General features: G+C 35.1%; 1 protein-coding gene across 1 annotated transcript in view; it reads left to right on the top strand.

Annotated features, from left to right (window-relative positions):
- Window positions 1-7,381: 7,381 nt before the first annotated feature.
- Window positions 7,382-13,826, top strand: part of LOC108760148 (probable basic-leucine zipper transcription factor Q) — a gene marked incomplete at its 3' end in the record, with an annotated part of 37,566 nt that continues 31,121 nt past the window's right edge. The window contains exons 1-2 of the mRNA XM_018505952.1: window positions 7,382-7,548; window positions 13,536-13,681. Coding sequence (XP_018361454.1) covers window positions 13,537-13,681 — 145 coding nt within the window. The remainder of the gene's footprint in view (window positions 7,549-13,535; window positions 13,682-13,826) is intronic.

Below are 13,826 nucleotides of genomic sequence, written 5' to 3' on the forward strand. Positions count from 1 at the left end.
CCAGCCACTTTTTTTCACGTTCGTTTCCGCAACTGCGACCGCCCAAGATGTGCTCATGTCTAATCGTGACGCGGAGAGACTGGGCGTCTCGTGTGAAAATTTTCTTCTTATATTCCTTAATGTCTATCCTTTCAAGAATGCCATCGAGCGTAATTTCTTCCAGTCAAAAATTGAAAATTTCATCGTGCTATGATCGAGAATAATTTTATTGTGGACAAATTTAGTCTCGTGTGAAAATTTTCTTCTTACATTCCTTAATGTCTATTCTTTCAAGAATGCCATCGAGCGTAATTTCATCCAGTCAAAAATTGAAAATTTCATCGTGCTATGATCGAGAATAATTTTATTGTGGACAAATTTATACTGGATCCCTTTTGTGTACTCTACTGAAAGTTTTTACGTATTCAATGCGTGTTAAGTTTTCAAAAAAAGAAAGGAATAAAAAAATTAAATTATAAATTAAATTATTTAACCTCGCTTAAATTATATTGTATATTTGTTGTAAATTTTTTTATTTTATATAAATTTGTATAACTGTAACAACTTTTCGATAAATAATTTTTTTAATGTTAAAAAATGATATTTGATCTCTGCTCAATAAATAAAATTTTTTTAAATTATATTTATATTACATATAGTTGTATAATATATTAGGTATTAATTTCTGCCGTTTTTCGTCTCTAAAATTGATTTGTTTCGAAGAAAAGATGAATGGAATACCTTAATCAAAGTAATTTTCTCCATTTTCTACTTTATTACTATTTAATAATACTTTATTAATAATACTTTGATTAAGGTATTTCCCTTCGAAACAAATCAATTTTGGAGACGAAAAACGGCAGGAATTAAGTTTAACACCTAATATAATTAGCAGAATATTATCAAATTTTGTTTAAAATTAAATCAAATACTCTTTTCATACAGATTAACATAAGTGAGTAATAATCCAAACTGATTTGTGTGATGAAAACTGCAAAACCAACGGATTTATTTTGGCGGAAATATTTTAAAGTTCAGAAAAAGAGCGCCGTGTTACCATCGCCCCCAAGAAAAACCTCAGCTGCGGAAAACGCTGCTTTTATCGCCGACGCGTGTTTGTCGGAGGTAGACTCACCGAAGCGTAAGAACCAAAAGCCAAAAGAAGAAAGAAAAACATGACCATCAGAAAGCCGTTTAATAAAATCCAAACTGGACTGTCGCGTCGCGTCGTGAAAATTGAATGGTCCATTAAACGACAAAATCAACGCACATGTCGTCACGCGCGTAAAGCACATAACTTTTCGCACATGATGCGAATTATCAAATTAGACCGCTAGAATCACGATCAGTTGGTATCAAATTCAACAGCTGCGCTGTAATGATCACACAAAGTGCGAGATAAATGCAATGCACCTAATGAATATGCGATTGCCGCATCGTTACAAATGATGGAAGGTTAGGTAATCAAGGGAGAGAGGGGAAAATTCGCGTTTACATATCCGATATCACACCGATCCGATTATGGCCGATTGAATTTTCGCGTCGGCAATACTTCAGACAATTTTGCTGACAAAGAAAATAACGATATTCACTGTCATAATTTAAATATGCAACATAAAAAAATAAAGCTATATTTTTTTATATATATACTGTTATTTCAATGAAGCTTTTGTTCGTTACATTGTCCACCCAATACCCAAATTCTCTCCGAAATATTATAATACATAACGCATTCAACAATTTTCAACATTTTTTATGGCAAAAAGTTGTTTCTAAATAAAATCTACGATATTTAAAAATATAATTCACACATAAAAGCTTTTAAATAAATTTTAGTTCATAATCGTACAACTTATTTTTATTCAGTTATGACTCTGAATTTTGAACTTTCTTTATAATTACATGATTTAACAAAAATTGCTTTTTTTTCTCTTTGAAGTGCCATATCCTGAAAATATTTTTTGCGTTTAACACGATACCGTTGGTAGAATCTGCATAGCATGTCAGGATTTTGAGTAAATTGAGATGAAGTGGACAAAAAACGACAATTTTGATAATTTTCGTTGTATGATCAAGAATTAACATTTATTTAAAAGCTTTTGAATTATACTTTTAGTTACCGTGGACTTTATTTAGAAAAAGATTTTGTTTTGCTATATAAAAAATGTTGAAAATCGCCAAAGTCGCTAGAATCGTCATCTTTGCCCATTTCGCCTCGATTTACTTAAAATCTCGTCGCTACGCAAATTCTATCAACGGTATCGTGTTCAATACAAAAAAATCTTCGGAATATGGCACTCCGGAGAGAGAAAAAGTCACTTCATCGAACAGCGTTATTATCCAATTTATATACGTTACACGTTGCGCTACAATATTGAAATTTCACGAAAATTCAAATCGCGCTTTAAAGTCAATTCATTCTTTTTCTGCTTTTGCTCTTTTTTCTGAGATTTCAGTCGTATTTTCACGTTTCGATATTGGCGCGATCTCATCGTATTCCACGTATACACGTTCTAGCGCATATCCCATGCTTTGTGTAACGCACGTACCTACTCCACAGATTCGTTGAATTGGATTCGAGAAAAGAGGCTATGGGAAAGATACGAGTGCAGTGGTACATCACGCTGACAGGTATAGCTGTCGCCGTGCGTCGAGGAAGTTGCTTTATACCGGTAATACGTCGTTTATCTCGTGGTCTATATCTGTCGCAACTACTCAGTAGCGACGTAAACCATTCTGTACTCATCCTTCGTCACTCCACCTTTGTTCGATATCCAGCGAATTTCTTCGAGAAGTAGGAAAAGTAGGGAAAAAGGAAAAAAGGAGGATGCCGCCGGGGACCTTTTCATCAGGTATCATCGGTCGCTGTTATTCGTCCTATTTTCGCGCGCTTTAAAGCCACGTTTGCTGCAAAACTCAATATCGTACATTACAACGTTTTCTATCTAGTCCTTTCACACGTCATTTACCACGCAATCTATGCTGTACCTGATCTTGAAATTAGCATAAATCCCACTGGGATTCTATCGGTTCGAAATATTCCCATCGCGAAAGGCGAGAAGGAGAGAAACTATTGGAACATTGTGTTGAACTTGCGAGAATTCGCGCCGGTGAAGAAAATGCATTTAAGATCACATTATTATTACTGAGAAAATTAATCCACTTTCTCGGTACATTAAATAAATTCCAATAGAAATAAAAGAGGTTTCCGGTTTAGCTTCAAATGAACGCCGTTATAGAACTGCACTTATATTTACACGAATGACTTTCTCTTTTCGTTAAGTACATTTATGTCCGACATGTACGGTCCTCGTATAAACGTCTCCGATGTAAAAATCAACATTAAGAAACGATAAGATTTTATTTCTGCACTCGATCAAGCATAATTGTCCAGTAGCGGTATTCTACGTGTCATTGCGATGTATTAATCATCCAATGAATACGTTAAATTCAGTAGACTGACATCTTAATGCGAGTTATCACAACAGTATATCGCGCAGTAAAATTTATCATAATAAATCATCTACGCTATTTATTTATTTTTGTACTAAAAATAATCTAAAGAAGTATACAAAAACCGTTATATACCTTCGACATAGCAGTCTGTAATAATGCAATCGTTTTTCATAATATTATATATGTATATATTTTCTTTTTAAACGTGATTATTATATGTTATATTTTAGAGAATTTAAATTTTATATTTTAAAGAGTAATAACAGAAATTCAAAAGTTTCCTTAATAACTTGGAAAAATAATTTAGGAAAGCTTTGAGAGAAGGTATGTCTTTTCATGACCGATAGTTCTAGAATTAACCATTCTGTTTTCCTTTTCCGTAAACAAGGAAATTGATAGGCTGACATAGCGGACAAGGACCATCATTTTCGAGTATCATGATGCAATCTATCCTGTCGCATAGCAGTGGCCCATTTATCGAGATGCTATGCAACGGGGCACGTGTCACACCGTGAAACACGCGCGTCACGCTTTAGAGCTTTAAAACACGCAACAGCTGGCGAACGCACATGACATTTCCCGTTTTCGCTTCTTATGTTTATCGTTCAAACGCAATACCGATATCACAATTCTTCGTGAGGAGGAAAACTTCGGATTTTTGCTGAACAATAGCACAGAAAGACGAAAGCTACTGTTCCTCTTGGAAAGAAGTTCAAATTAAGAATGCTCCGTCTGATCTACGCGGATTAAGTCCTGGAGAAAAGTTAAATCCACTGATGGAATAATTTTATTACTTCTTTTATTTCCTCGCAGACTGTCGTATTGGCAAAGAGAGGTAGATTTATTTTCTGTTCCCCTTTATGCCTGTCCCTGACTACCGTCCTTACTTAATAGTACTTCTGAGCCGCTTTGAAGTGCGACTCGATTGCTACTTTTCCATTTTGTAAATTACGAGAGATATTACATTGTTTAAAGGTACCTAAAGACTTAAAACTAGACAGATTTAATTATAGTAACAAAGAAAACATTAAAAAAAGACAATTTTCATAAACTCGTTTGTGAGTTCCGAGATTCTTTTCCGCAAACATTTCTGTTACATGAAAATCCTTAACAATCGGTAACAAATCCGTTGCAAAAAAAATTAAAAGCAAATTAAAAGCAAAAAGAATCAAGGCAATTAATGTTTGGTTATATTGATGTATAGCTATAATAATTGAAATAAAAATAAAAATTGTGCAAATTTATTTCCTGAAGCGTATCAAGATACATAACGTAATAGGCAAATATTTCTGATTTGTGAAAATTCGCGACGAGCGATAACAATACAACGTGAAAAATATAGTATTGAAGATAGAGGATTCGAAATAGCTTGCCATATCGATCTATGACCTTCACATTTCCGCAATCGATGATTTATGAATTTTCTCGGATATTCAGCGATCGGACGGGCGACTGACACAAAGATGGGGCTCGCCTTTTTGGGCGAGCACCAGGCCGCACGGAAATTATGTCATCCCGTAAATTTCCGCCGGTAGTCGACACGTCGCGTTGGCGAGACCGACTGAATGGACCGGCGGATACTGGAAAATTTGCGTAACTGGAAAATCACTCGGCCGCGTACGTGCAGATACTCCGATGCGGGTAATCTTTTATCCGTGGATGGTTTTTCAATAAAAAAAAAGACCTAAATTCAATTCAAAAAATAATCTTCTCAGATGAAAAATCTCGCAGATGAAAAAAATAATAAATTAAAATATATCCTCTATTTCATTATTTATATAAAATGTATACGATATAACTTCTTCGCAAATCTTGTTGAATACTAGTAATGTTGGCTTATTCTGCGTTTTGTTCCGTAAAGTACACTCCATGATTTCTAAGTACCTATCTTCTCGATGTGGATTATGCTTCGAGCGCAGAATTGCGATTCGTCAATCGATCGGTCTGCTTGTGTCACGCGTCTTCTGTGCTTAAACCGTTCCTTTTTCCGCCGTATTGCTAACGCTGCGACCAATAGCTCGTGGCTATTGTGTTTAGGAAGGTCGCCGATTCTTCTGTCTCTTTCAGATATACGTTTAACTGATTTTCGAGCGCTGTTTTCGATTTGCCCTTCCTCGAGAGGATCTAGTGGCAATTATTTCGAGGTAGAACTCATATCTTCACAGTCGAGTATCTAATCAATGAACAGAGGTTAAAATAAAATCGATGGTGCGTTAGATGAAAGTGTTAAATTCCGTTCGAATAAATCCAGTTAATGGAATTGCACGCTTAGAGAAAGAAATAGTAATAGCAACTACAAAGGTGACAAAAAGTTCTCTTCTGTCAAAACAACTAAAAAATCTCTCTTTCTGTTTATAAAAAAAATTCTTTTTAAATTATGAAAATTAAAAAATTTTTAGTTATGATGATTTTGATGATTTTTTATGCGGTTAAGTTAATTCACTTTTGATAATTTGGAACCATATTTTTATAATTGTCACTTTTGAAGTAAGAGAGCAATATATATGTAATTACTGTACGCATATATATAATTGAATAAACTCTATTTTATAGTTGTAATAACTGTAAAACATATTCAACTATGTGTGTACATTAATTCTGCATATAAAACTTGTATTGTTGGCACCTTTATAATTGCTATCACGATATATGTTTTTGTCTGAGTACAGAAAGAAGGTTTAATTATCCCATTAAAAAGTTGTGTCCCATTAAAAAGAAAGAAATGTCAACATTCGGATCAAAGACATTTTATTATAATAACACATTTATTTTATAAATGTTATTATAATGAAATCATTGATAAATAAAGGAAAACCAAAAAAAGCTATAATGTATTTAACAAGTTTTTACAACTCATCTTTATTAAATTATCATTGATTATGATTGCCGTCGAGACTTGTGCGGAATGAAACAGATTGCACGCGGATTCCACATGAATCAAAGGAATCAATGGTAATTCCACTGAAATGACGCAGATCGCTGTGTGAGTGGCGGAATGCGCGTAGATAAATGGAATCGATAATGAGGCTAATTATTCCGCGTTCATTTCAGTACGAAAGTACTATCTATAATCGTTGATATCGCCACGTACATTCCTATCGACGGGAGTACGCGCGACCCGACAATTCTGGCGCCGCTGCCTTTGATAACTTTCGATAATAATTTGTGAGAAATTCAATTATCACGACCGTGCCGGCATGTTCTCGCCATCGTCGGTCGCATAATTGCCGCAAGTCAATTTTCAAAAAGGTTTCCGAAACTCTCCATCATAAAAAAAGAAACAAAAAACCATCCTACAACTTTTATCGTCTCATTGTTTCGGTACACTTTTAATTACCAACTAAATTGCTCTCCCCCCCCCCCCCCTCTCTCTCTCTCTCTCTCTCTCTCTCTGCTACATTTGCCGTTACGGTGTGTATATAAAAAAAAGCACTATACATCAAAGAGTTTTATTTTAGCAGCGTAAATATCAACATCAATATAATGAAACAAAAACCGATATTTTCCTTTTAAATACGAGCCAATTTTTTCACGCAGCTATACATTTTTTTCTTTGTATTAATTTCCAAATATGATATGTTTTCATAAACTTTACAAAGCTCGCGAAATTTATGTATGACGTAATACAGTTTCATACAAATGCTCATAAAAAATTGCTGATCGCCACGCGCTCGCAGTCTGAGCGAGATCGCTTTTATCATAGTCAAAGACGCCAAAAGTCGACGCTCGTGCAAGGAATTTCGCTCGTGCAAACAGGAATACGTCGAACGTCGAGACGCGTGATGAAGTAAGAAGGTAGTGGTGGTGGAGGTGGTGGTGGTGGTGGTGGGGTGGTGGTGGTGGTGGTGGTGGTAGCAGCAAACGTCGACGGGTTTGCTGGTGCGTGGGTGCACGCGTGTAATGGTGGAGCAAGTTGTACGCGCACGATGCAGCTGATGACCTTGAACTCTCTGCTGATGTTCGACCTCGTGTTCCTGTTTTTCCTGTTCCTCGTCGGGGTCTCCTGCCTCGTTTACTACCTGCCGGGTACTCGGGCGCATGCTTTCGCACCGCACGAGATCATCACAGCGCGAACGTCGCCGCGCTATGACGCACCGATCGACAATGTGTAAGGTGGGTATAGGAATGCATACGATCGCAGCCAGACACAGATTGAGATCACGCGTAGCGTCCCATCGCTGATAGGTGCACCATAAGCATCGATTTCGCTCCGCGCGATTCATGAATAGCCGATGAACCGTTCGGTTTTGTCGAAAATCGATTCTCCACACGGGCTGGATTACTCTGCCAGTTATACAGGCATCATATTTTTGACTGCTTCTCGATTAAATTGTTCCATTGACGTTCTCGATTTGAAAACGCCGAAGTTGCATGCACAACGCTGATTCGATTACGAACGTGAATTGGGACTTCCTGCATGATTGTACACCGTGCAGTTTGATCGGCGCCCTGATTAAATCGCGTGAAATCAGAATGGTGGCTGCCTCCGGTCGTCGCTAACTGATTGTCCGCTAATTAAACGCCCTACCCTCCGTGATCACTCGTAACGGATGTATCAAGGTTATTACGCGCGCATTTATCTGTCTTTTGCAAATGTTTCCGTGCTGACATCGGAAAAATACGATTTGGCGGTTTAGGAACAGCACACGGCAACAACGAAAATTAAATTAATAACGCCGACCAATGAAATGTAACGGCAAATGAAATATTCGATGCACGTCTGATTAGCTGAAACCAGTTATCGGATGATCAAGTCTGTCAAAAACACTCAAGGCTGCCTCTTTCAACTTGTGCGACTGAATTCGGATATTACATAATTCAATGCTGTTCTGCTTCGGGCGTTGCATAAAAGGTGACCGAGTTGCATGAATAGTTGCGCGTTTGCCCATTGTATGTCGAGAATAACTTAATACTTGGAACGATCGAATATAATATAAAACAAGTTGTATGTGCTTAATAGAAATAGCATATTTGGTAAAATTATAATCTTGTAAAATAAATATAACGTTTACAATAAACTACACAAAAAAATAAAAAAGCCAATAACTATCCTTTGACATTAAAACATTTCAAATTCCAAATTTAACAAAAAAAATCAGTTTCAAAAATACATTAAGACAAAATTAACAAATATCCATTAATAAAACATCGAATAAAAATAAAGATCTACTTAGCAGAATAGAATAGAATATTTATCTTCAGCTTACATTGCCAAGAAGGGACTTGGTTTGCAAATATAACTTAACCACATTCGTCTATCCGTACCTAATCTCCTTTTCCTTTTCTTTCTCCAAATTTCTTAGAACCTCACATTTTTTTAGTCCAGTTCCTTGCTCCAAAGTCTACTCCATATTTCCTTTCTGTCTCCTCTTAGTACCTTAAACCAGCTACTTACTTCTAACACTCATCAACATAACATTCCATGCAGTCTTATCTACTATAAAATTTACATTTCTTCCGCTCCTCACTTAACTAGTATTTATTTCCTTCTTCCTCATTTCCATACCAAGGTTTTACTAGCCTCCTGACATCCTGTCCTGTTCCTACCTTAGTCAAATTTTCTTTTCTTACATATTTGGAACTTTTATTGCCTATATCAAATCTCTTGTACCTTTCATTGTATCTCGCTGTCCTTAACTTGCTATCTTCCCATTGTCTTATTAAGCATCTCTTTCCCTCTTAATTATTTCTTCTTCTAAACTCTCGTAATTATCCCCATTAAATAATTCCACTGCTCCGATATCCCATCCATTCTTTTTACAAAAGCTTCCCTTTCTCTATAAATCCTCCCACTTGTATTCCTCCTTTTCTTTCCAACAGCACTTTAATATACTATCTTCGTCTGTTTTCTTAATCCTCCTCTCGTATCTTATGGCCCTTATTTCTCGTCCTAACCTCAGTTTATCCATAGCAAGCTCTCTCATTATCACATACATTGGCGTGCAGAAATCTATACCGAAAATCCATCTTACATAATCCAGCATAATCTTCTCCAGACTTTCCCTCTTCTCTCATTCCCATATTTTAACCCCACATGTCATAACGTTCTGTACTAAGTATTTGAAAAATGCCTATCTCCTTATATAACTATCCCTGCATAATCTTTCCTCTAAACTCCATACCTTCCTGGTTGATGTATTTAGTAAAATATTTTGCCTAGTTTAAAGTTAATATTGATCTTTCTCTTTAATAATTCACTTTACGCGTTGAGCAACGACGAAGACTTCGGCACCGTTATCCGAATTAGCTCGTTAATTGCTCTCGACATTTTCCTTTAGCGCCGGCTGACTCCGCGGAAAACCAGCTCCCGGCTTCGCGAAATGGAATATTTGTCGCGGAAAATTAATATTTCCACAAAGTTTCTTTGCGCTCGCCGCCGAGAGAAATCAAGTTTGATACACTACGCCATAGAGGATCACAAACAGCGATATTAATGAAGAACAAAAGTTTCAAACTGACGCTCTAACTTTTCGGCAAGTGTTGACACGGATAAAAATGGAGAAAAGCTTTCAAACAAAGTTTTGGATCATTTTAATCGAAAAAAGAACAACATATGCATCCGCTTTTCTTTTTCTGCATTAAATTATATTTTTAATGCTAAATTTAATTATCAGAATATTACACGGAAAAAATAGCTTTGCTAGAGTATAAAGTACCAAAGAAATCAACATTCAAATAAGTCGTAGATAATATATAAATCAAGAAAACGATTTTAACATGGAAAACGCTCGTTAAAAGAGTAAACAATATAAAGATCTATATAAAAATTAAATTAAAACCAATTAACTCTAAAAAAAATTTTAAAACAATACATGTCATTATTGGCAATAATGAAATATCAATTTAAAAGCCTCCAGTAATAGTAAAGGTGAAAATATGATTGATGTTGCAACGCGAATGCGCGAGGCAATATCCGCAATAAATTCCATCACAATGCAATCTAACACTTTGAACTGCAGGATGCACGAACCTGGATATTCATCATCGCGCAAGTCACTATATTTCACGACGGTTCATTGATTAAAAACGATTGAAAGATATCTAGAGACGCGTAAGCCAATGTCACATACGAGATGGTTCTCAATCGCGAAATGGATCGTCTGGAACGGAAGGCTAAATCGAGGTATTCATTGATGCTATAAATAACCGCGACAATTGTACAATTAGAATACATCTCTCTAATTATTGTCTATTATAATTACTACAGACAAATTACACTTCAAAGATTATGTTTGATGTTAATATTAAATTGCTTGTTAATTTAATAACTGATATTACATAATTCAGCTACAGTTTAATCGATTTTGAAACTATGTTTAGACAAATAATCAGTTTACATAAGCTGAAAATTGTAAAATTCGCACAAAAAAATATTATTAGGCACCAAAACCCATCTTGATTGAATATGGCCTTCTTCGCTTCATTATGTTGATTATATTTGATTTATAATTTCGTTCATGGAATAAAGTTCATACGTTATAGTTGAAATAGCGTGTATAGTATTGCGCACACGCCGAATAGGGAAATGCTGGCGATAACTACGTAATACACGTCAGTACGGAACGAATATTCATGCTCGATCGAATAAAGACAGATACGTTGTAAATTGACAGCCGTCATGCAACGAAACAAATTACAATTAAAGTCATACCAATCGAACGAATTAAGAACGGTCAAAGAATTTCACGTGGTTTTTCTCATAAAACTAGGATTCGCGAGAGATGATGTTTTACTTCGAGGATACATTTTCTTCATGTCACGCGAAAGTAAAGTATTATATCGACAGTTAATACATACTTTGACAGTTTACAGCTTCGATTACTTTTTGTTATTAGCCAATTCGTAAAGTATAAAATATATCGAAACTTCTCCGAAGATTAAAACTTCATTGAAATTGCTGCAGCTATATTGCGTGATTTCAAATGACGACGAAAAACGAAGAACAGCTTTTCGAGCGGAAATCTTGCAGACGTGATTGTCGCATAATAGAGAGGACAATCGCAGCTGACTAAGTTAGAAGTGTGAGAAAGTACAGGAGACCGAAACACGCCTGCGGGACCGAATATATCGACTCTGAACTATCTGAAATCTAGTTTCGTGAGAAATCCAATAATCTAAAACTTTCATGCGTGTGCTCGCTGTTCATCGAACTTCTCGATATAATACGCAAACGGTTATTTTATTGGATTGGAGAAAGTATACGGCAAGCAAAGATAATTACTATTCACGAGAAAGTTAAATATAAAAGTTGCTAATTAATGTTTATTTTCTACAAATAAGCTTTTTTTTATAAAAATTGTCCTTGTACGAATACTTTTTGAACTCACTGTATATTCGGATAATAAACTCAGATATAAAAAGAAAGAGGAAGTGTGTATAATTAAACACTATAAAATGTCCTTAAAAACATTTCGTAATGCTTGAAAGTAAACATGCGTTATAATACATAAATGCTGGCTATTATGTATTAGCATGTTAGCGTTATAATATAACGACGAGTAACTGAATAAATAATTATATAATTATATAATCATTAAAATTTGCCATCTAATACTGAAGATATTAAGAGGAGCCATTATATCTATAACACTGGCCATAATATCACCTTCTCTTTATTATTCATTAATCATTATAACATAATTATACTATATCCAGATAGACATAATTTTGATATTATCACTAAAATTTTGAAGCTCTCTGTGATTTTCATGAGACTGAAATGTAATAGACATATATGAATGTATTTGCTTTTCATGTTAAACAGCTTGACGCAATAATTAGGTGGCGGATTAAATTTTGATACAATCCAAACACGACCTATGCGTCGCGCAAATGTGTAGGAGACAGGTCCCCTTTCCCATAATGTGGTCGAGCGAGAAACAGAGAAAGGCAGATAACGATAGCGATTACTCTGCTTGAAAGAGCAGTCGCGGAGGAGAACGTAGTTGAAAACGGGACTGACGTCTATTGTTTTCTCTGACGACGGTATATCTGTTGATTGTGTTCCTCGAGATGTGCATATGACGTCAAAATTCGCGTGGTTATTAGATTTATAATTTATATATGAACCCAAAGATAGAGAAGAATCGCGTCATACATTTGATTAAAAATAAATCCGTGAGAAAACTCGAGGTTTTTCACGGTATATCTGCGCATATATCTTGATGCTCTCTTCTTATATTCCAATAATGAGAAAGAGAGAAATAAAAAATAAAGCTATTTTAACCAAGAAAATATAATTTACGAAATACTACAAACTAGTATTCTTTTTTATTTTCATAATGTTATGATTTTACTTTTATGACGCAATAATAGTTGTACGAGAATTTTGTAATAATAATTTTTCTCTTTTCTTTTTTTTGAAATCATCTTTGAAATGTACAAATATACATATAGAAATTTATATTTATTAGAAAAAGCAATATGATGCAAAAAATAAAATTATGTAAAAAGTATATTTCTATCTAATTTAATAAATTGAGTTCTCCAAAATTATACCTGCAATAGTTGCCGATAACAAAGATATTATTTTGATATAAACGAGATTCCATCATATAGATAGGTAATACATTTTCATCGCAATGAAAACATACACCTACGTATCTGTTTACACATTTAGACTTTTAGACGTATGATAAAAAAAACCTGAGTAATCTTTACAAAATAATTCTTCATTCGCTTCATTCGATACGTCAAAGTAACACCGAATAAAGGAGCTAATATAAACGGGACTGAACAAGCAACAAGCTCGATACCTTCAATATGCACACCGCGGTTTGTTTGCATTTGTTTATTCGCGATACGAGCTATGGAACACGTTGCCATCGTGTTGTTTCCCAGATTCTACGCATGTTCATCCCATAAGACAAAACAAAACATTGTCGTCCTAGTATTTGAAATTTCTATCTCGTATATCTCCATTTCATATTTTTACGTAAATAAAATTTATCATTAATTATTTATTTAAAAAATTTCACATAAAAATATATACGATTAAATTTTTTATCGAATATTTGTGTAGTCTACATACGAGTACACACAATAAATTAAATTAAAAGAAAATTATAAGATACTAGATAAAAATATTTCCTTGCTTATAGAATGCCGACAGATGTGACCGGGGGCCCAGGACTCGCAGTAGTGGCAGGGGATGTTCTTACCCTGCGAGGCACAGGACTTGCTGCTGCAGAAACGTGGGCTCTCCTCTGCCAAGCAGCCCAGGCCCTCCAGGATCTTTTTCTTTCAAGTAAGTAAAAAAAATTATGTATTTTATTATACAGGGTGTCCCGACCTTTTTTGCCGATCACTTTTGTGTAGATAGAGCGGACTAAACTGAGTCGAAAAATCCTCTACCATTTTGCAATTTTCGCAATAGTTAACAAGATATTAAT

The sequence above is a fragment of the Trachymyrmex cornetzi genome, unplaced genomic scaffold, assembly GCF_001594075.2.
Source record: "Trachymyrmex cornetzi isolate Tcor2-1 unplaced genomic scaffold, Tcor1.1 scaffold223, whole genome shotgun sequence".
Lineage (NCBI taxonomy): Eukaryota > Metazoa > Arthropoda > Insecta > Hymenoptera > Formicidae > Trachymyrmex > Trachymyrmex cornetzi.